The following is a 23,252-nucleotide window of genomic DNA, read 5'->3' as shown; positions in this document are numbered from 1 at the left end:
AAGTTGGGCCTTAACATTCAATTCTTACTGACCTGTACTTTGTGCCCAAGGCAGTGGCTCTTGGTGATGCCATGTAAGTATGCAGCGATGATACTCTGGGCGAGGATCCAACTTTACATCACAAGATAACTGCATTATAAGAAAAGAAAGTGTTCTAACCTCAGCCATAGTCACTAATTTTGTTCACTATTTCAAGGGTCCATCTACCTTTTGAACATAACATATTACAGTAAAAAAATGGTTGCGATTTAGGAAATCACTTAAGAATCTACACACATTGGATTAAAGTTGTATAGAGAAACTATTACTCCAATTTAGAAGTTTATGGGATTCAGTCGACAGCCGGTTAGAACTGAGAAATCCACAATTTGTGATTTCTAAAGGCCCCGACTCACATAGCGAGATCGCTAGCGAGATCGCTGATGCATCACAGATTTTGTGACGCAACAGCGATCTCGCTACATGTGACACGTAGTGGCGACCAGCCCCCCTGCTGGATATCGCTGATCGGGCTCGAATGTCCTGGGCCATTTTTTCAAGTGAGTGACCTCGTTGGCGACGCAGAACTCAGGGACGCAGGCGGCAATCGTTCAGAATAGCTGCTGTGTGACAATGCATCAGCGATCCTTACCAGGTTGCATCGTTGTCGGGATCGCTGGTGCGTCGTTGAAGAGATCTGCCAGTTTGACATCTTACTAGAGATCATTTAGCGACGCACCAGCGATCCCTACAGGTCGCATCGTTGTCGGGATCGCTGGTGCGTCATTGAAGAGATCTGCCAGTTTGACATCTTACTAGAGATCATTTAGCGACGCACCAGCGATCCCTACAGGTCGCATCGTTTTCGGGATCGCTGGTGCGTCATTGAAGAGATCTGCCAGTTTGACATCTTACTAGAGATCATTTAGTGACGCACCAGCGATCCCTACACGTCATATCGTTGTCGGGATTGCTGGTGCGTCGGTATGTGTTCTAGTTCTAGTATATTCATTTTTTTATACCCTTCATGAGTATGGGCATATGGTGTATAAATTTAGGCATTTCTTACATGGTTGAAAATAGCAGAACACAAAACTGAGTAATAAGTAAAAGATACTCCCTGTGTACACCTAGCTTAGTCACATCTCTCATCAAGTCTTTGTTTTAATGTGTTCATCTGAGAACTACCACACCCTATGAGATTTGGCACGCCTAAAGACAGTAACCACTTTTGTTTTTTTTCTGGGGGATGAGCTGCTGTCAGTTATAAGGAAGTGGCTTAGTCTCTCCAAATTGAAAACACACGCACACTCGGCTGAGTAGAGCATGCTTGTGCATCGTGCACCAGGAGAGTTAGCTTTGGCGAAACAAGCTTTTGGTTAGGAGCAATTTCAGGAGTATGGGCAGTGTGAAAAACTACACGGCATTTGAGCATAACAGATATATACAATTGATTTCAATAGGCATGTGTAATGTTTCATTTTCCTTGTGGTGGCGCTGTAGGAATGTGGGACACTTGCTGCCCATATTCCACAGATTACAGCAGATTTCTCAGGGTCTCAGCTGTGATTAGCAGATTTTTGCTAAGGAGGACATCCCCTTTATGTATTTTTGCAAACAAATTGCATTACTTGTACTGATCCTGAGTTACATCCTATATTATAATCCAGAGATGCATGCACAACTCTGCTGGTCATACACATTTTTGTTACTTTTTTTTCCTAAACTTAAAGTAAATACCCTGGCTTTGATGATTGTAGGTCTTGGATCCAGGATTCCCTGCATCTTTCTCAGTGCTGGTACAACAAAAAGATTACAGGTAACTACTGCTGACACAGGGTTGCCTAGAATGAATGGAAAGTAAATAGCATTAATCAGTACTTGACAGGCAATAAAAAGGATAAATCATGCGTAACAATTTCCGGCATTAAATCCATAAACCATCTTTGATTTTGCAGGACGTATACATTGATTTTTCCTTTAACCTTGTAGATGCAGGGGACGTTTTAATCAATAAGGTCTTTCTCATGTTGACCCCTACATGACCATAGCGAGGCATGAAAACCAATGCCTTCCCTGGAACAGTTCACTGTTCGGAATGCCAATAACCATCCTACGAAGTGATACAAGTCCCCATCACGCTTATGCACTCTGTTTGAAGTATACAGAAAGAATAGTTCTGATGTAAATGTTAAAGCAAGTCTGGCATCACAAAATGACTGTACAAACCAAGCACAGGCACTACGCTGACTGAACTACTGGCCAAGTAGTTCAGTGTACCTACCCACTTACTTGTTTCCCCATCTGTCTCCATCCTTTTCTGCCTTCACCACTTAAGACAGAATGGGGGCAGATACAGTGGGGAAAAAAAAAGGTGTTTTTAGCCACCAATTGTGCAAGTTCTCCCACTTAAAAAGATGAGAGAGGCCTGTAATTGCCATCATAGGTAGACCACAACTATGAGAGTAAAACTGAAAAAACAAATCCAGAGAATCACCTTGTCTGATTTGGCAAGATTTATTTTTCAAATTATGGTGGAAAATAAGTATTTGGTCATTAACAAAAGTTCATCTCAATATTTTATTATATATCCTTTGTTGGCAATGACAGAGGTCAGACGTTTATCCAGATTTGTTTCCGCATTTTGACTCTCATAGTTGTGGTCTTAGTCTATCTATGATGTCAATTACAGGCCTCTCTCATCTTTTTATGTGGGAGAACTTGCACAATTGGTGGCTGACTAAATACTTTTTTCCAAATGTAGATGGAAAACAAGAAGATGGGAAGGTACACTGAAATAGCCATGCAAAGGATGAACCGAGTGCACGTGCTTGGTTTGAACAGTTATTTTGTGCCGACAGACAATCTTTTAAATGTTTAAATCTTTTAAATTATCAAATACAATGGCTTGTGAAAGTATTCACCTGCTTGGCTTTCATCCTATTTTGTTACATTACATCCCGTGTGTAAATATTTCTGTAATCTGATTTGTGTGTGATGCATCAGCACTAAATAGTCTAAATTGGTGAAGTGACCAGCTCTACCCTCGCCTACTGTATTCTCACCCATCCCTTGTAGATTGTAAGCCTTCGCGGGCAGGGTCCTCTCTCCTCCTGTACCAGTTATGACTTGTATTGTTTAACATTATTGTACTTGTTTTTATTATGTATACCCCTCCTTACATGTAAAGCGCCATGGAATAAATGGCGCTATAACAATAAATAATAATAATAATAATAAGTGAGAAGAATTTAGACACAAATTACATTTGTGGGCTGAAATAACTAAAAATTGTCATGTGCCATGTGACAGGACGTGTCACATGTCTGTCAGTTTACACACTACCTTTTCTGAAAGGCCACAGAGGCTGCAATACCATTAACAAGAGGGACCACTAACCAAACACCACCATGAAGACCAAGGAGATCGCCAAACAAGTCAGGGACAAAGTTGTTGAGAAGTACAATTCAGGGTTGGGTAAAAAAAAAATACCCAAATCTCTGATGATCCCCAAAGCACCATCAAATCCATTATCATCAAATGAAAAGAACAAGGTACCACAACAAAGCAACCAAGAGAGGGTGCCATCAAAACACTTGGCTAGGCAAGTATGACATTAATCAGAGAGGCAGCACAGAGACCAAAGGTAATTCTGAAGGAGCTGAAGAGTTCCCAAGCAGAGACTAGATTATCTGTCCATACGACCACAATAAGCCGTACGCTCCACAGAGGTGGCCTTTATGGAAGAGTGGGCAGAAAAAAGCCTTTACTTACACACAAAAATTGTAAGGCTCGTTTTGAATTTGCCAAAAGACATGGGAGACTCCCCAAATGTATGGAGGAAGGTGCTGTGTTCAGCTGAGGCCAAAATTTAACTTTTTGGACACCTACGTAAACGCTATTTGTCTAGTGCCAAACCAGCACAGCTCATCACCTCAAGAACATAATCCCCACAGTGAAACATGGTGGTGGCAACATCATGCTGTGGGGGTGTTTTCCGGCAGCAGGGACAGGGAAAATGGTCCGAGTCAAGGGGAAGATGGATGGCGCGAAATACAGGGATATTCTCGAGCAAAACCTGTTTCAGTCTGTCAATGATTTGAGCAACCATGCTGATACGTTTAATCATAAACTATCACACTGAATAATTGTAGTTAAGTATTGATGAAACTGCTAGGCCCTGATGATCATGGCAGTTATAAGAAATTATGAAACGTGTAGAGCTTGAACGTATATTTACATGCAGTTATGGAGACTAGTCCTGCTTTCTTACATCACTGTGGAGCTAGCTCTCTATGATGTTGGCAATAGGAGATTGAAAGCTACTATACCTACAATTGTAAATATGGAGTACTAGCGCTGTATTTGACAGCTTTTACTACATTTGTCCTGTTACTAGCATAAAGAGGGGCTTGGTAATAGGAATAATATAGTCAATACTAGAACTAAAGGAGCAAGATGATTGGACTTTAATGACACTAACTACAGTATATGATTGCCGATAATTATGTATAATAAGTGTCACATGCTGCTATTATAAAGATCAATAATAGTTCACATTTGACACCACCACATAGGGTAGATAGACAGATAGAACACAAATTGTAAATGTATCTATCACTCCAGTTGGAAAAGTCTGTGAAAGTATGATAAAGTAGCGATGGTTCAATCCGATCCAGCAGCCACGTCAGTAACCTGTGGCCAGTGGAGGTATGGGAGCCCTGAGAAGCACCTCCTACCTGTGACCATCTCCGGCCAGGTGCAGTGTTACCATAATGTTGCACCAGGACGGCTAATCAGATGAGGAAACAGCAGAGAGAAGTCGGTTCAAAAGGCCACAGATTAATGACTTGGCTGCTGAACTGGCTCTTGACAGTCAACTGACACCAACACTAGTGGAAAGAAAAACAGATATGCCGTCATGTAACCCTTTTTCATATTTGTGAAGGCAATTAAGGAGTCAGCTTTATTATGTAGGCATTAAGTACCGACTTTGCCTGGCACTGGATATTATTGAGTCATCCCTCACATCGGAATATAGAGACAACAAAAACCAACATGGATACAGAGATCCAAAACAAAGTAGGGGGTGTTTTATTCCCATTAACTAAGGTGGTCTACCTAACAAATGCAGTAGGACACAGTAAGTGCGCTGGATGAGCACAACTTATAGCCGGCTTCAGGGGTGTCCCGTGGGAATGTAAGCAGCAACACTACAACATGGTTAATGAAACTAGTACTTGTACATTAGGCTAACAGTAGCATCAGACTTTGCCACAAGCTGCATAGGTCCTTGGACGATCCTAATGTGTTGTCAGCATGTTATTTAGTGATGGCGTTGCAACGGCATATTGATTCTCTTACGGATACAATTTAATTAAAAGCTTCAATAAAAGACTACAGCAGGAGAAAACACTCGGTCAGGTGGATTAATCTTTCTAAGACTATTTCCAGGAACCATGATAATATGCCAGCCTTTACATTGCTCAGCACTCATCCTACCAAGCATGCAACTGGGCCGGTTTATCATTAAACTCTACTAACTTGGCTTTATTCTTTGTCACAAATTAACCAAGGGTGCTTTTTTCTTTCCTTTCTGCGTTCTGGGATTATTATTAACTTACTTCAAGAGCTATATATTTTTTTTTACTTTTCCATCGCCATTTGAGGGCCTGTCTTTTTATTTTGCCAGCCGAGCTGTAGTTTTTAATGGTACCATTCATTTTAAGCCCTTGCCTCCCTAACCAATTTTTGTATCTATGTTTGCATTGGTGACTCTCCTTCTGATGCCGGGGTCAGACTTGCGAGAAAATCGCATGAGTCTCACGTCTCAATTCCCGGGCACTGCCGCCGGCACTCGGGACCAGAGTGTGCAGCTGCATGTATTTCTATGCAGCTGAGCGCTCCGGTCCAAGTGCCGGTGGCAGTGCCATGTATTGAGACGCGAGACTCGTGCGAGTTTCTCACAAGTGTGACCCCGGCCTTAGAAAATAGATTGCTGGAGGGAAGGGGAGGCATGTCTGGAAGCTGAAGGGAGCAGACACATGAAGGAGAGCTCTCCTACAATCCACCGAATATCTGCTCCATCCAGCCTTCTAAGAAGACCTGCGGACATCTGTCAGCTATAGTAAACCCTCTGACTGGCACGGGAGCCTAACACCGGTGAGAGGCCTGGAAGCACAGCTGCAGACCACGGCCCTACCAGGCTCATAGAGCGGCTCAGGTGCTTCTGAGGGCCCGCACCTTCACACGTACCGGGTGCCCACGTGAGGACAGTGAGGAGAAGGGTCCGCCAAGACAAGCAGAACGGTGACTCTTCCATAAACCGGACGAACTGTGGGTGAGTGCAGGGGACAGTGGAATGAGAGGGGAGGAGCAGCGGCCATCTTTCCAGTGCCTGTGCTCTTCACAGACATTGCCTGCTCCCTAATCAGCCCCTATACCAGCAGAGGCTAGGCCTGCACACTAAGATAAGCCAGAACAGAAGGACATCAGCTTTTGGGACAATTCAGAACTGCTGTCTGTGCAAGGCACACCGGAGGTCCCTTCATCACCTCAATCCTCCTCCTTCCCCTCTCTTCTTCTGTGTGTGATTGCACTCACAGCCAATATGAATCCTTATGGATAAAAAACTTTCTCGGACTTACTGTGCGCTACTAGACAAAGTTCAATTCAACGCTGCATGTGAAGTTTAACTGTTTAATTCCCAACGCGTTTCAAAGTATAAAACTTCTTCAGGGGATGACATGAAGAAGAAGTTTTATACTTTGAAACGCGTTGGGAATTAAACAGTTAAACTTCACATGCAGCGTTGAATTGAACTTTGTCTAGTAGCGCACAGTAAGTCCGAGAAAGTTTTTTATCCATAAGGATTCATATTGGCGGTCACAGAGTGGACCTTCGGACGTGCAGCAGACTGACATTTGGTTCCTATGCCTTTATTTCTCCTAAATCAGGTGAGTGGATTTCCTACATTTATTTGATTCACCACCCGGATAAGACCCTATTGCGCCCTCTTTTTTCCTTAGCTTTTTCAATATTGCACTCACAGCATGAGACAAACATCCATGGAAAGACTCAGAGATCACTCCTACCCTTTAGCATTTAGACAGCCTTGTTGTGCCCAGCACCTGCACTAACCCTTTGTAAACTTCTGAAGGCATTATAAACTGCAGACAAAATAATCTTTTTTACCTGTGTATGTGTTGCACAAATCACACTGGTTTTGGCATACATGAAGCAAGACTGTCACCTATTGGCCACTCTACTTGTTCAATTTAGCAACACCCTATACCTGCTGGATTCCTGAATGTAACTCAGTGTGGGTGCCCCTCCGATCCTGTATTTGATAATGTGACCTAGAAAAGCGTTACTCTCAGCCAAATACTCTTACCCAAATAAGCGGCTAGAAGCAACTCTTATCTGTAACCAAATTTACCCTGCAAAACATACCAGTGACCATGACAAGGACAGACCACGAAAAATGCCCTCCCCTGCCAAACTCACAAATTTTTTCCCTCGGGAATCAACACGCACTTCCTCAGCAAGAAGTGAGGCCTCATCCGGTTCCTTAGTGGCTTCAGGAGGGTCGTCACGAGGGGGCTCTCCTATAGGAAACTACCATAACCTAGCAGACGCCCCAACAACCAGAAACATAATGAAAGACCTCCTAAGCAGTTTGCATTCATCCCAAAAAGCAGATATGAAACAGATGGTGGGCGACCTAAGAAAAGAAGTGAGAGGCCATGGAGAGTGCACGACCCATTTAAAAGGGAAAATGGCTGAATTTGTAGCATCTCACAATGCATTAATAGATGTCTTTCAAGAACAAAAAGAGATGTCAGAAAAACTTAGAAGTAAACTGTGGGATCAAGAAGACAAATACCGCAGAAATAATGTGCGTCTACATGGAATCCCTGAATCTGTTAAAAACTCTGACCAAATTTTTCCACGAAATGCTCAAAACCACTCTCCCAGATGCGGCGGATTCAAGTTTATTGGTGGATCGTATACACAAGGTCCCTAACCCGAGTTTTCTACATCAATCAGTACCTAGGGACACTCTAACGCGCATCCACTTTTTTACAATGAAGGAGCAGGGGATATCAGTCTTTCAGGACTTATCTGCGGCGACACTGGCGAGACGTAAGGCGTTTATATTAACTGGGTTGAGAAAATGTTAGATGATCCTATAATTTATAAACGGTTATCTGAAAATCCTTCCTTGAAAATCAAAGATCGAATTTTTCAAATTATAGATGAAGGATTTAGTACGGGTTTTTTGAGTACTAAAGAAAAGGACTATTTAAAAGCTCTCAACCCTGTTACACCGACACTTTACGCGCTACCAAAAACCCATAAACCCCCCCCCCATGAGACCAATTGTGTCAGGAATGGGGTCGGTGGGGTGAGATTAGGGTAATGGTTGGATCTTCTTTTCCAACCCCTGGCCCAAAGGGTTCCTGGATTTATTAGAGATAGCACTGAGGTTCTGAGTATGATGGATGGTTTAATATGGGACACTAATTTTTCTTGGATAACCACAGATGTTATTTCTTTGCACACATCAATTCCACATAAAATAGCAATTTATGCGTTACAGTTCCACTTGCAAAAATACAGCAATTTACCCCCTGATTTTCAAAATTATATATTGGATGTCACACATTTCTTAATTTCGAACGATTATTTTTTATTCAATGAAAACTATTACATGCAAACAAATGGTGTTTCTATGGGGGCTAAATACTCCCCCTCATTGGCAAATTTAGTCATGAGTTGGTGGGAGGAGCTGTAAATCCATAATATCGATAACCCTTTTATTAATTGCATTCAATTTTATGGGAGATATATAGACGATATTGTCATAATTTGGAAATCTGATATATTGACTGTGCATGAATTTAACATGTATCTAAACTGTAATCCTTTGAACGTAAAATTCCTGGTACGACATGAGAAGTCTAACATCGATTTCTTAGATTTGAATTTAATTGGAATACCTAATGAGTCTGTGGTTACCCGCACTCATCGAAAAGACACAGCTGGAAATACGATACTCCATGCTAAAAGTCATCACCCGAGGCATACAATTAAAAGTATTCCTGTGGGTGAAATGACACGTGCATAAAGAAATAGTAGCCGGCATGAGGACTATAAAAAAGAAGTCTGTGGTATAAAACAGCGTCTAAGTAGAAGGGGCTACAATCAATGGAGTTTAGATAGGGCGGAAAAAATTGTGTCTAAAAAATCTCGTTTCATAAAACTACATAACGTAACTAAAAATCCTGTTAATCCTGTAACATTGGTCTTACAATTTAGTAACCGATTTTCATGCATAAAAAGAATTTTTATTCAGGATAATTTATCAATCCTCAAAGAAGATCCAGATATTGAGGAAGTAATAAAAAAAAGGATTTAGAATAGTCTCTAGAAAAGCACCCTCAATAAAAAAGAGTCTATCGCCGAGCTTTCTCTGCACATCGCAGGAACACACAAGTAAATGGTTAAACATGAAGGGTTTTTTTTTTTTTTTTTAAGTGTGGCGCTAATCAGTGTAAAATGTGCAGTTATACTAAAAAATGTACTAAATTTGGAGATTTTAATGACAGAAATTAGTTTGAAATTAAAGATTTCATAAACTGCAACTCTAAGAACGTTGTCTATGTCATGGAGTGCACAGCTTGCCAATTAAAATATGTGGGCAGTACTAAGCGCACTTTAAAAACAAGAATTAGGGAGCATATCCATGACATAGAGAGCGCTAACACAGATAGAAATATATCTCAGTTATCGAAACACTTTGTTGAAGTCCATAAAAATAAATTGGATTCATTGAAAGTATATGGTGTAGAAAAAATCCATAATCGGATCAGAGGTGGCGATATAGAATCGATACTTAGGAATAGAGAAGCGTGGTGGATCTTCAAATTAAATACTAGAATACCACAGGGTTTAAATAAAAGAAAAGAGATCATGCTTTTTTATTAATCTAATAAATTTAGGATATTTTGAACAATTCTGAAAATAAAATTATGATGAATATTTAGTGTCTTATTTTTGCTATGAATTTATAAGATTATAAATCTGTTTGGGATAACATTTTAACTAACGGATTTATCTATAAACAAATTATCTGCCACCTGTTGATTCCGATAAAAGTAAAAAAAAAAAAAAAAAAAATGTATTTTCTTCCTTATGCAAATGAAATCTGAAATGGTTGCAGCTCATACTGCTGTGATTTGCCGCACAATTTTTCTAAAATCGAAAGTGTTTTTGTGGCATATTTATGCTGCGAAAAAACTCTTCTTTGCACATAAATAAAAGGCAATTATTTCCTCTTCCATCTCTGTTTTATACAAATAGTTTCTAAAAAAATATAAACAAGCTATAAAAAATGTAAAGTAAAAATTTTTTTTTATCTATTAAAATATAATTTATCTGTAGATGGTTGAATTGTACATTTTGTCATGCATAACCTAGGATTTTGTTAAGGATTTTAATTCTGTCTGTTTCACATGTCTCCCACTTTTTGTGTGTTAATTATTTTACCAGTGTGTCCACCGGACATAGTATATAAGATCTATTTGTAACAAAGCTGTTCATCATGACTAAGGGTGCGAAGTCACCAGAAACGAGTTGAGAACGCAAGCCTTGTTTTTCTATGCTGGCCTTTTAACCTCACCTTTGAAGTGACTAAGTGAATAAAAGGATTTATGTATTCACTACATCATGGAGCTGGACATTCCTTCTTCATTGTTTTAAATCAAGCGCTTTGACACAGCGGTCTCGTGCTCCGATGTCAGGATGCTGTCTCTGGTGAGCTGGATATTTTCACTGAAAAAGATCCAAACGATGGTAATGGGTCCTTTAACCCCTTTCTGACATCTGTTGTACTATCCCATCCATGGTACCGGGCCCATATGATCGGGAACGGGATAGTACGTTACCGCGATCAGCGGCGCTCACCAAAATTTAAAAAAATCATATAAATGAGGTATCGCTGTAATCGTACTGACCCGAAGAATACAACTGCTTTATCAATTTCACCGCACGCGGAACGGTGTAAACGCACCCACCAAAATAAATTCATGAAATGCTGGTTTTTGTTCATTCTGCGTCCCAAAAATCGAACTAAAAAGTGATCAAAAAAGTCACGTGCCCGAAAATGGTACCAATAAAAACGTAAACTCGTCCCGCAAAAAATAAGACCTCAAATGACCCTGTGGGTCAAAATACGGAAAAATTATAGCTCTCAAAATGTGGTGATGCAAAAACTATTATTACAATAAAAAGCGTCTTTTAGCTTGTGACAGCTGCCAAACATAAAAACCGCCATAAATAGTAAATCAAACCCCCTTTATCACCCCCTTAGTTAGGGAAAAATAATAAAATAAAAAATGTATTTATTTCCATTTTCCCATTAGGGTTAGGGCTAGGGTTTGGACTGAGATTAGGGTTAGGGGTGTGTTGGGGTTAGGGTTGGAGTTAGAATTGGGGGTTTCCACTGTTTAGGCACATCAGGGGCTCTCCAAACTCAACATGGCGTCTGATCTCAATTCCAGCCAATTCTGCGTTGAAAAAGTCATTTGACGTGCTCCTTCCCTTCCAAGCTCTGTCATGCGCTCAAACAATGGTTTACCCCCACATATTGGGTATCAGCCTACTGAGGACAAATTGCACAACAACTTTTGGGGTCCAATTTCTCTTGTTACCCTTGGGAAAATAAAAATTGGGGGCAAAAATATTATTTTTGTGGAAAAAAATGATTTTTTTTATTTTTATGGCTCTACGTTATAAACTCCTGTAAAGCACTTGGGGGTTCAAAGTGCTCACCACACATCTAGATAAGTTCCTTGAGGGGTCTAGTTTCCAAAATAGGGTCACTTGTGGGGGGTTTCCACAGTTTAGGCACATCAGGGGCTCTCCAAACGTGACATGACACTCGCAGACCATTCCATCAAAGTCTGCATTCCAAAACGTCACTACAATCCTTCCGAGCCCCAATGTGTGCCCATACACTAGTTTTCTCCCACAAATGGGTTATCAGCGTACTCGGGACAAATTGGAAAACTTTTGGGGTCCAATTTCTCCTGTTACCCTTGGGAAAATAAAAACAAAAAATTGGGGACTAAAAGATCATGCTTGAGGAAAAAATATGATTTGTTTATTTTCACGCCCGGGCGTTATAAACTTCTGTGAAGCACTTGGAGGTTCAAAGTGCTCACCACACATCTAGATAAGTTCCTTGGGGGGTCTAGTTTCCAAAATGGGGTCACTTGTGGGGGGTTTCCAGGGTTCATGCACATCAGGGGCTCTCCAAACGTGACATGGCACCCGATCTCAATTCCAGCCAATTTTGCATCAGACGGTGCTCCTTCCCTTCCAAGCTCTGCCATTCGCCCAAACAGTAGTTTACCCGCACATATGGGGTATCAACATACTCAGGACAAATTGCACAATAACTTTTGGGTGCCTGTTTCCCTTGGGAAAATAACAATTGGGGGGTGAAAAGATCATTTTTGTGGAAAAAATATGATTTTTTAATTTTACGGCTGTACGTTATAAACTTATGCGAAACCCATGGGGGTTCAAAGTTCTCACCACAGATCTAGATAAGTTCCTTGGGGGGTTTAGTTTCCAAAATGGTGTCATTTGTGGGGGGTTTCCACTGTTTAGGAACATCAGGTGCTCTCCAAATGCGATATGGCATCAAGCCAATTCTGCATTGAAAAAGTCAAACGGCGCTCATTCCCTTCCGAGCTCTGCCATGCACCCAAACAGTGATTTAACCCCACATATGGAGTATTGGCGTACTCAGGTCAAATTGCACAATAATTTTTGGGGTCCTGTTTCCCTTGGGAAAATATAAATTGGGGGTGAAAAGATTATTTTTGTGAAAAAAATATGATTTTTTTAATTGTATGGCTGTACGTTATAAACTTTTGTGAAGCACTTGGGGGCTCAAAGTTCTCACCACATATCTAGATAAGTTCCATGGGGGGGTCTAGTTTCCAAAATGAGGTCACTTATGGGGAGTTTCCACTGGCACATCAGGGGTTCTCCAAACGTGACATGGCGTCCGATCTCAATTCCAGCCAATTTTGCGTTGAAAAAGTCAAATGGTGCTCCTTCCCTTTTGAGCTCTGCCATGCACCGAAACAGTGGTTCTCCCCCACATATCAGGTATCAGTGTACTAAGGACAAATTGCACGATAACTCTTGCAGTCCAATTTCTCTTGTTACCCTTGGTAAAATAAAAAAATTGGACCTGAGGTAATTGTTTGTGAAAAAAAGTTAAATGTTCATTTTTTTTAAACATTCAAAAAATTCCTGTGAAGCACCTGAAGGGTTAATGAACTTCTTGAATATGGTTTTGAGTACAGTCAGGGGTGCAGTTTTTAGAACGGTATCACTTTTGGGTATTTTCTATCATATAGACCCCTCAAAGCGACTTCAAATGTGATGTGGTCCCTAAAAAAAAAATGGTGCTGTAAAAATGAGAAATCGCTGGTCAACTTTTAACCCTTATAACTTCCTAACAAAAAAAAATTTTGGTTCCAAAATTTTGCTGATGTAAACTAAACATGTGGGAAATGTTACTTATTAAGTTTTTTGTGTGCCATATCTCTGTGATTTAAGGGCATAAAAAATTAAAAGTTGGAAAATTGTGAAATTTTCAAAATTTTCGCCAAATTTCCATTTTTTTCACAAATAAACGCAAGTTATATGAATTAAATTTTACCACTAACATGAAGTACAATATGTCACGAGGAAAACAATGTCAGAATCACCGGGATCCATGGAAGCATTCCAGAGTTATTACCTAATAAAGGGACATTGGTCAGAATTGTAAAAATTGGCCCGGTCATTAACGTGCAAACCACCCTTGGAGGCAACTCTAGAAACTGACTCAGTCCGTACATCGCAGAAGAATTGAAATCCCTTATAGCTGAGGAAGGGCTACACGATATATGGCGGTACTACCATGCCAGCGAGAGAGACTACTCCTATTTCTCTCTTAGACACTCATCCCTTTCGAGAATTGACTACTTTTTAGTAAATTAGAGAGCTCTAGTTATCTGTAAAAATTCTAAAATTGGTTCCATTACGTGGTCAGACTACGCCCCAATAGAACTGGAAACACTGGAAAAAGGGAATCAATCTCCGACATTGTCTTGGAGGCTACATACATTCCTATTAAAATCCCCAAAAAACCCAGAGAACATCTAACTAGGGAAGCTACACAATTTTTTGACATGAACGATAAGGCCTCTTTCACACATCAGGTTTTCGCCGTCAGGCGCGATCCGGCGCTTTTGACAGAAACCGGATCCGGCGAAATGCAATGCCGAATCCGGTTTCCCCCCCATTGACTTGCATTTGCGCCAGATCGCGCCGGATGGCCATGCGTTTCATCCGGTTTGCGCCGGATCCGGCAATGTGTCGCGATCCGGCGTCTGGAAAAAACGGTGACTGTAACGTTTTTTGTCTCCGGCGAAAAAGCCGGACACGACGGATCCGGCGCGTCCGGCTTTTTCACACAATGAAAGCCTATGAGCGCCGCAATGTGCCGTATCCGGCGAAAGCCGGATCCGGCGGCCGGATCCGGTTTTTTGGTCTGAGCATGCTCAGTAGCTCTGCCCACAAGACATATATAAAAGCAAGACAGTGGGACCCACAGCCACACCCAACATGCCACCCAAGACAGCAACCAGGCGCAGGAGAAGGCAGGAGACCACTGCAGCACCATCCGCACCACCACCACCCCAAATGGAGCAGCAAATAGAACATGCTGAGGAGGGGAGGCCAGCAGCAGATGAGAGACGGTAATTATCAAATAACCCATTCCTCCAAACTAGGGCTATTGAATATCAAGATATTCATTGGCCCTTTGTTTCTCTTTATTCAACAGCCGCCCAATAGATGCAGCAGCAGCAGCAGCAGCAATGGCAGCAGCTGGAACACCACCCACAGGCATGGAGTGTGGCCACCAGGAAGACAGCACATCATCTTCTGGGAGCCCTCCCTCGCATCGTCAGCGTTTGACGGTAAGTTTTTATTTCCAAAATCCATCTTCTCTGTAATATATGTCTATTCATTGCCTTTTATTTCAAAACAGGAATCACAAGATGAAGAGGAGCTCCCAGAAGAAGAAGGAAGGGGTGGACAGACACCTGGAGTGGGCTCACAATTGGTAAGTTTTTTGCATCAAAAGCAGAAACACAACATCACACTACACACAACACATAGAAAACAATGTTCTGCAGACCACACACAGCAAACAAATGCCTACATCCAAAGACATAACATTTTTTGTTTTCTTCTCTAGTCTTCCCAATCTGGTGCTCGGCCAAGAGGTCCTCGCAGTGCCTCCCAGGGTCGTCGGCGACAGCAACGCGGCGGTCACCAGCGTGTAAGTATAAATATTTTTGCTTTGTTTTTTTGCACTTTTTATTTCATTTCTTTTGTGGAGGCTAATTATGTTATTTTTGTCTTTTTCTTTAACAGCCTTCACAGCGTGCTCCCGACTCTGACGGTGAGGATGGAGGGATTGATGTGGACCGCCTCATCGATCTCGTCAGAGAAAGGGAGCCGCTCTGGAATATGGCTGACCGCCGCCACGCTGACCTGATCGTTACCCGACGACTCTGGGAGGAAATCTGTTCGCTCCTTGTGGGCCGCTGGGAGGACCTCGAAGCTCGGGCCCAGATTAAAGAGCGTAAGTATATACAGTACCGGTTGCTTGATGTAAACCAGTGTTTCCCGAACTCCAGTCCTCGTGGTCCCCACGGATTATGTGTTCAGGATTTCTATTTACTATGGAAATCCTGAAAACATGACCCCTGGGGACCATGAGGACTGGAGTTTGGGAAACACTGATGTTGTATACTAACCACTCCTTTCTCGTTTCAGGGAACAGAATTGTGAATCGGTGGCGGTCTGTGAGAGATCGTTTCAAGAAGGAGTTCAATAAAGAGATGCGGGCCCCGAGTGGATCTGGAGGACGCAGGAGCAAGTACAAGTACGCAGAAGCCCTGTCGTTCCTCCGGGAAACAATGGTCACCAGAAGGTAAATATTACACACCACATGTGAAAAAAAATGTTATATGTAAAATTTTTTTTCAGCCAGGGCCATACCATGTCAGTATTTTAATTGTTTTTTTTTCTCTTTATTCCACAGCACGGTGAGCAGCACTCGGGAGCCGGCACGATTGGACCCTTCTGAGGCGATCCCTGAGGAGACCGGCACCGAGGGACACTTCGACCGCCCCGGTACATCTGCACCTTCCCAGCCTTCCCACACATTCGACCCATCTGTCCCATCCACCAGCACAGGAGCATCGTGGCCGCCTACATTACATGAAGCTGCTGGTGAGGAGATCGCTTTCCCTTTACCCCACCCTTCTGCCCCTGCCACCTCTAGTACACCTGCGGGTACTGGGCGGCAGCGGCAGAGGGGTCAGGAAAAGACTTATGCGCCAGAGTTCTTGCATCTGAATGCATCTTTCCAGAACTGTCTAAAAGTCTTGTCAGAGCAAATCTCCGCAGGCTATCAGCAGATCAACTCCAGCATTCTGGAGGTGAAGACACTTCTGCAAACCATGCATTCAGAAGCAAGATCTTCGCCAAACCACACCTTTTTCAGGTCTGTTGTGGAGCGCATGGAAACGCTCTCTCCTGCCCAGCAGATGCATGTAATGCATTAATGCCACGCTGCTCTCCAGCAAGTTACCTCCCAACCTCCTCCTCCTCCCACCACAGTAGTTCCTCCACCTGCACCCCCTCCAGCCACTTTCCATCCTCCCCCTCCTATTACATCTACACCCCCTCCAGCCACTTTCCATCCTCCCCCTCCTATTACATCTACACCCCCTCCAGCCACTTTCCATCCTCCCCCTCCTATTACAAACCATCCACCTCCAGCCACTTTCTATCCTCCCCCTCCTATTACATACCATCCACCTCCCCAGCACCATCCACCTCCCCAGCACCATCCACCTCCCCAGCACCAGCAACCTCCCCAGCACCAGCAACCTCACCAGTACCAGCAACCTCCACTGTACCTGCAAACTCCCCAGTACCAGCAACCTCCCCAGTACCAGACATCTCCCCACTTCCAGCAACCTGCCCCGTACCAGACATCTCCCCACTTCCAGCAACCTGCCCTGTACCAGACATCTCCCCACTTCCAGCAACCTGCCCCGTACCAGACATCTCCCCACTTCCAGCAACCTGCCCCGTACCAAACTCCTTCTCCATACAACTTGCCATCAACATCATCTGCTCCTACAGTCCCTGCCCAACCCTCCACTCCACCACCCACCACCTCTTCTGCTTCCCACATGTCCACCCATTCTGTAGTTTTTTCCACACCTTCACCTCTAACTGTTCCTTCCCCACCACGATCCCAGTCCTCTCTCCACACTCCCAGTGTCGAAGTGTCCCGCAGCCCCTACAGCAGTATTTCCACCACACACTACACAGAATTATAATGTGTGTATTTAAATAAAAATGACCAGTTTTATGGTTTCAGTTTTATAGTTTCAAAGTTTTATTAAACAAGTTTATTAAAATTTTAAAAAAGTTTACTAAAAAAAACATTTTTCAATAAAAGTTAAATTATTTTACACTGGTTGTCTGTCATTTCTTTTTGCGGCGAAAAAGGTTAAATACAGGGTATTTAAAAGGTGAAATGGTATTCAAAACTAGGTATATAACTGTGGGTAAATTTTAGCTTTTTGCCACAGTTGTGTTCCTGGTTGTGTTTGAAGCAAAGTATTTCACCTAAAAAGTTGTGTTTATTGTTGGTTATTTCCTAACAATGTACACAACTTTTGTTAAAAGGTGAAATACTTTGCATAAAACACAACCAGGTACACACCTGTGGCCTAAAGCTAAAAATAGAGACCATGACAAGATAGCCAACTTTGGTTGGCAAAGGTAGATACTGTTGGTACAGAAGGTACACAAGTTTGGTTAGGGCACAAATCTTTCACACTCTGTCATCCTGCCAGTGTACTCTGCCTTTAGGTGACATAAAGTATAGTGCAAAATTGTCCCTCATTACTGAAACCGTCACAGAACTTCTAGTGGTAATGTCATGGTAATCTTGCAAGGTGGTTTCTTCAGAGGTGTCCTCAATGGAAATGGGTTCCTTGCAGATAACAAAATTGTGGAGTACCACGCACGCTTTGATCACCTCGTCCACAGTTTCTGTCTTGAGGTTGATCACAGTCAATAGGACCCGCCATTTGGCTGTCAGAATACCAAAGGTACATTCAACCATTCTTCTTGCTCTTGTGAGGCGGTAATTAAAAATGCGTTTTGGTCTTGTCAATCCTCTGCTAGAGTACGGTTTCAAAAGGTGTTCTGACAGCTGGAAGGCTTCATCCCCTACACAGACAAATGGCATAGGTGGACCAGATGTTTGCGGCAGCGGTCTAGGTGGTGGGAACTGGAAGGTGTTTCCATACAGTTTACGCCCCATGGCAGACAGTTTGAAAACTTGAAAGTCATTGGAGCGGCCATAGGCCCCAATATCAACCGCAATAAATTTGTATTCCGCGTCAGCGATGGCCATGAGGACAATTGCAAAATATTTCTTGTAATTGAAATATTCCGATCCCGATCCAGCTGGCTTTACAATGCGGATATGTTTCCCGTCCACAGCGCCCAAGCAGTTTGGAAACTGACATATCTGTTGAAACTTGTCAGCAATTTCAATCCACCTCTCTGTTGTGGGCTCTGGTAAAAACTCTTCAGCTAAGGAGTCCCACAGTGCACGGCATGTGTACTTCACAATTCCAGATATGGTGGAAATCCCGAGTCTGTACTGGAAATGCAGTGACGAAAGGGATTCTCCAGTTGCAAGAAATCTGTGGGGAATTAAAAAACAATAAATTAGTTTTAAATCACAGCATTACATACCAAAACTGACCTATAACACTTGGAGATACAAATTACCACCAACAAGATTGCAGTGAAAGTGTGCTCTGATGCGATCATATCCAATAAATGTGGCTTACCTTAAAGTCACCATCAGATGCTCTGCGGGTGAAACAGAGAAGCGGCAATAGGTGTCCGCTTTTCTTATGAGGTGTGCAATGCGCTCCACCAAGTAATCAAAATTCTCCATTTTCATCCTAACATATCCAAAAAATTTATCCGGGTTTCGTTGAAGGTCCATGCATAGTGTAGAATAGACCCCACACGTCATTCTCTTGGCTGTGATGGGGTGGATCCACAAACGTCGTCTACGATGCCTGATGCGCTGCTGTCTCGCTCTCTCCTTCTCCAGAACAATCACCCTCAAACGATTTGCCTCCGCTGTAAAATCCGCCAAATTCTTCAAAATATTTCCAATGACAACATCCATCTTCGCCAGTAACTTGCTCTTCTCTCCAACCTGCACTTTCTCCTCTACAACCTGTCAAAGAAGGGCTGTAGGAACATGCTATATATAGTTTTCCAGTAGCCAATCCCGTTCGGAAGGCCACAAGGGTCAATTTTAAAAACCGGATCCGGCGTAATCCGTCGAAAAACGGATAGAAAAACGGATGAACCGGATGAGACGGATCCGGTTTTGTCTGTCCAGAAAAAGACGGATCCGGCAGAAAACCGGATCCGTCACATCCGGTTTTACGAAACATTTGCCGGATCCGGCGTTCCGGCACGACGCCGGATCGCGCCTGACGCCGAAAACCTGATGTGTGAAAGTAGCCTTAAGGAGTAGTTATGAAAGGTATTGGTCTGCCCACAAAGCATAAATGAGGGGGATATGCATAAAATTATCATCTAGGGAGAAAAGGATCAGAGAAGAAAATGTAAATCCCTTCTGGTGCAAATAGCTAACTTGGAAAGTCAACAAAAAGAGAATAGACATTCCATAATAAGAAATAAACTTTTGGAGGCCAGGAACGAGCTTATGAAACTATTATTGTTTAAATATGAAAAAAAAAAACTAAAGAGAATTAAAGCTAATTTCTATGCGCTAGGCGACCGAGCAGGTGCTTTACTAGCACACAGAATAAAAAAAAAAAACAGCTAAAAGGACAGAACACTTAATCGATTCAAGTGGAACAAAGGTTTGTGACCCCAATAAGATCAACAACTGCTTTGTGGAATACTACTCTCGTCTATATAATTTACACTTGAACTCTGTTCACCTCCCTACGGTTACTGACTCACGTTCCTTTCCAACTTAGTGAAATTGTCACCACAATTAAAGCTTCTAAATTGCAATCTGCCCGGGGTCCAGATGGTCTCCCAAATGATTGCTACAAATTCCTTGCTTATACTCTTGCACCATATTTGCGGAGACTTTTCCTGAGTTGGAAGGAATTTATTAAAATTGACACTCAGTACTTAGAAGCAACCATAATAACTCTACCCAAACCAGCCAAACCTCCCAATAAACCAGAAAACTTTAGACCAATCTCGCTTCTTAATTGCTACATTAAAAGTTATTTGAAACTCCTTGCCCAGATAATTAATTCACTTCTCCCTCAGCTAGTGGCACTGGATCAAATGGGCTTGGTTCCAGGGAGGCAGGCTAGGAATGGGACCCGGCGCATTCTAAATGTAATGCATATAGCAGAGGTTTCCAGGGTTTCCAGTGTGCTTTTTTCACTAGATGGAGAAAAAGCATTTGATCGGGTACATTGGGATACCTGGAGGCACTCCTTGCCAAATTTGGTCTCTCAGGCTATATCAAAAGTGCCATTATGACTCTGTATACCACTCGCAAAGCATACTACTCCCAAAGCAGACAGCTACCGACACTTTAACCCCTGAAATCGCATCATTCCGGAAGCCTGCAGAGGGCTTGACAGCCTTTGGATCGGAAACCCTGCGGCGTGAGAAGTGGTCCTGATCATTGCCATGGTGACCTGATGTCACGACAACATCCGGGTCACCGGGAAACTTGTTGATCATGCGCAATGCATGATCAGAAAGGCTCACTGTTAGTGCAGAGCTGCCAGTTTCTATGGCATGCAGATGCTGCTTCATCTGCATGCTACAGAAGCGATCAGCCTGAAAAAAATGATTGTCCCATAGTGGGACTAAGTAAAAAAGTTAGAAAAAAGTATTGATATCACCTGACAATATAAAGGTGATGTCAACCCAACAGATATGAACCCAACCGCTACAGGGCAAGTGGGAAGAGCTGGGCAAAGTGCCAGAATTGACGCATCTAACAGATGTGCCCTTTCTGGGCAGCTGCGGGATGCTATTTTTAAGCTGGGGGGGCAATATCCATGGCCCCTTACCAGCCTGAGAATACCAGCCCCCAGCTATGAGATTTAGCAAGGCTGGTTGTAAAAAATGGGGGGACCCCATGCCGTTTTTTAAAATTATTTATTCAAATAATTTAAAAAAAACAGCGTGGGTACTCCTCTATTCTTAATAACCAGACTTGCTGAAGCTGACAGCTGAGGGTTGCAGCGTCCATATGTGAGTTTTGCCTGGCTGGTTATAGAAAACTAGCTATGAACCCGTTCTACGCCTGGGTGGCGAGCATTTTTATTGGTATATGGTCTCCCATCCTGGTATGTCCTGCCCCCTCCTATCTTGGTATGCATGGTACCCATCATCCCTATCCTGATATGCATGGCCCCCTCATCCCTATAATGGTATGCATGGACCCCTCACCACCCCCACCTAATCCTGGTATGCATGGTCCTCTCACCCCCCTTTCCTGGTATGCATGGCGCTCTCACCCCACTATCCCCCCTATCCTAGTATGCATGCTACCCCTCACCCCCCAATCCTGGAATGCATGGTCCCCCCCTCATCCCTATCGTAGGATGGATGGTACCCCCTCACCCCCCAATCCTGGTATGCATGGTTCCCTCACCTCCCAATCCTGTAATGCATGGTCCTCTCACCTTCAATCTTGGTATACATGGTTCCCTCACCCCCTAATCCTGGAATGCATCGTCCCCTCACTCCCCAATCCTGGAATGCATAGTCCCCTCACCCCCTAATCCTGGAATGCATGGTCCCCTCACCCCCCCAATCCTGGAATGCATTGTCCCCTCACCCCCCCTTTCCTGGTATGCATGGTCCCCTCACCCCCCCTTTCCTGGTATGCATGGTCCCCTCACCCCCCAGTCCTGGAATGAATGGTCCTCTCACCCCCCAATCCTGGTATGCATGGTCCCCCTTACCCCCCAATCCTGGTATGCATGCTACCTCTCACCCCCCAATCCTGATATGCATGGTCCCCTCACCCCCAATCGTGATATGCATGGTACCCTCACCCCCAATCCTGGTGTGCATGGTCCCCTCACCCCCTATCCTGGTATGCATGCTACCTCTCACCCCCTATCCTGGTATGCATGCTACCTCTCACCCCCCTATCCCCCTATCCTGCTATGTGTGGTCCCCTTCACCCCTATGAAACAGCACACATACAAAAAAAACATTTATACTCACCTTTCTTCCCTGTGTCCAGCGCTGTCCCTTTCTGCCGGAGGAGTGCGGCCGGAGTACGTGCATGCCCATACCGCACTGTCCGGCGCCATATTGCTGAAGACACACTGCAAATATGACTTCAGTAAAATGTCGCCGGATAGCGCTTTGCGCATGCGCGATTCCGCCGCACTCCTGCCCCAGTCTCCGGCAGAAGAGAAGCGCCGCGGCAACGCTCCTCCTGGTCATGTAAGTATTGCTCCGGACATCGTGGTATTGCCATACGGTATGCGTACCGTGATTTCCGGAGCCATACACACGCCTCTTACCGCTGGATGCCTCCCTCTGTCTGGAGCCAGACTGCGCAGGCGCATCGCAGTTTATAAAGGCTTTGGACAGAGTGAAGCTCCCAGCGTTATATTATAGATACAGGGAAACCCTCTCCATTTTTTTCATTTATTTATTTATTTTTAGCACAGGTGGCGGCTGATGAATACCCCCATCAGCCGCTCTTGCTGTCAATGTTATTAGCAGCAGCATCAGGGGTAGGCTGATGGGAGTAATAGTCCCTTCAGTGGCCACCTGCTGTCTATTTTATCACTTAATTGTAACTCTCATCATTCTCCCCCGCGCCGATCGCCAGCAGAGCAGGGGAGTGTGATGAGAGCCGTGTTTAGCACCCAGCGCCGGAGAACAGCACTTACTGTAACGCTTCTTCCCTGCCACCGATGCGTGTTATTCAGATCACATCCATGTGTGTTATGCGCATGCACATGTGCTGGACGCTTTGTAGCCCGTGCTGACATTAAAAAACGGACATGTCAGCGTGTTTTGCCCACGGACACATGGTCAATGAA

The 23,252-nt window shown here is 43.5% G+C and overlaps 1 protein-coding gene across 30 annotated transcripts in view; it reads right to left on the bottom strand.

Annotated features, from left to right (window-relative positions):
• Nucleotides 1–23,252, bottom strand: part of GPHN (gephyrin) — a 663,734-nt gene that overhangs the window by 2,007 nt on the left and 638,475 nt on the right. For all 30 annotated transcript variants that reach the window (XM_073551368.1, XM_073551372.1, XM_073551370.1 and 27 more), the window contains 2 exons: nt 1,720–1,823; nt 33–129 (listed from right to left, as the gene is read on the bottom strand). In XM_073551368.1, coding sequence (XP_073407469.1) covers nt 33–129; nt 1,720–1,823 — 201 coding nt within the window. The remainder of the gene's footprint in view (nt 1–32; nt 130–1,719; nt 1,824–23,252) is intronic.

Source organism: Dendrobates tinctorius, unplaced genomic scaffold, assembly GCF_039654945.1.
Source record: "Dendrobates tinctorius isolate UK_male_01 unplaced genomic scaffold, ASM3965494v1 ptg000175l, whole genome shotgun sequence".
Lineage (NCBI taxonomy): Eukaryota > Metazoa > Chordata > Amphibia > Anura > Dendrobatidae > Dendrobates > Dendrobates tinctorius.
The sequence above is the reverse complement of the archived record's forward strand: the minus strand, read 5'-3'. Positions and strand labels throughout refer to the sequence as shown.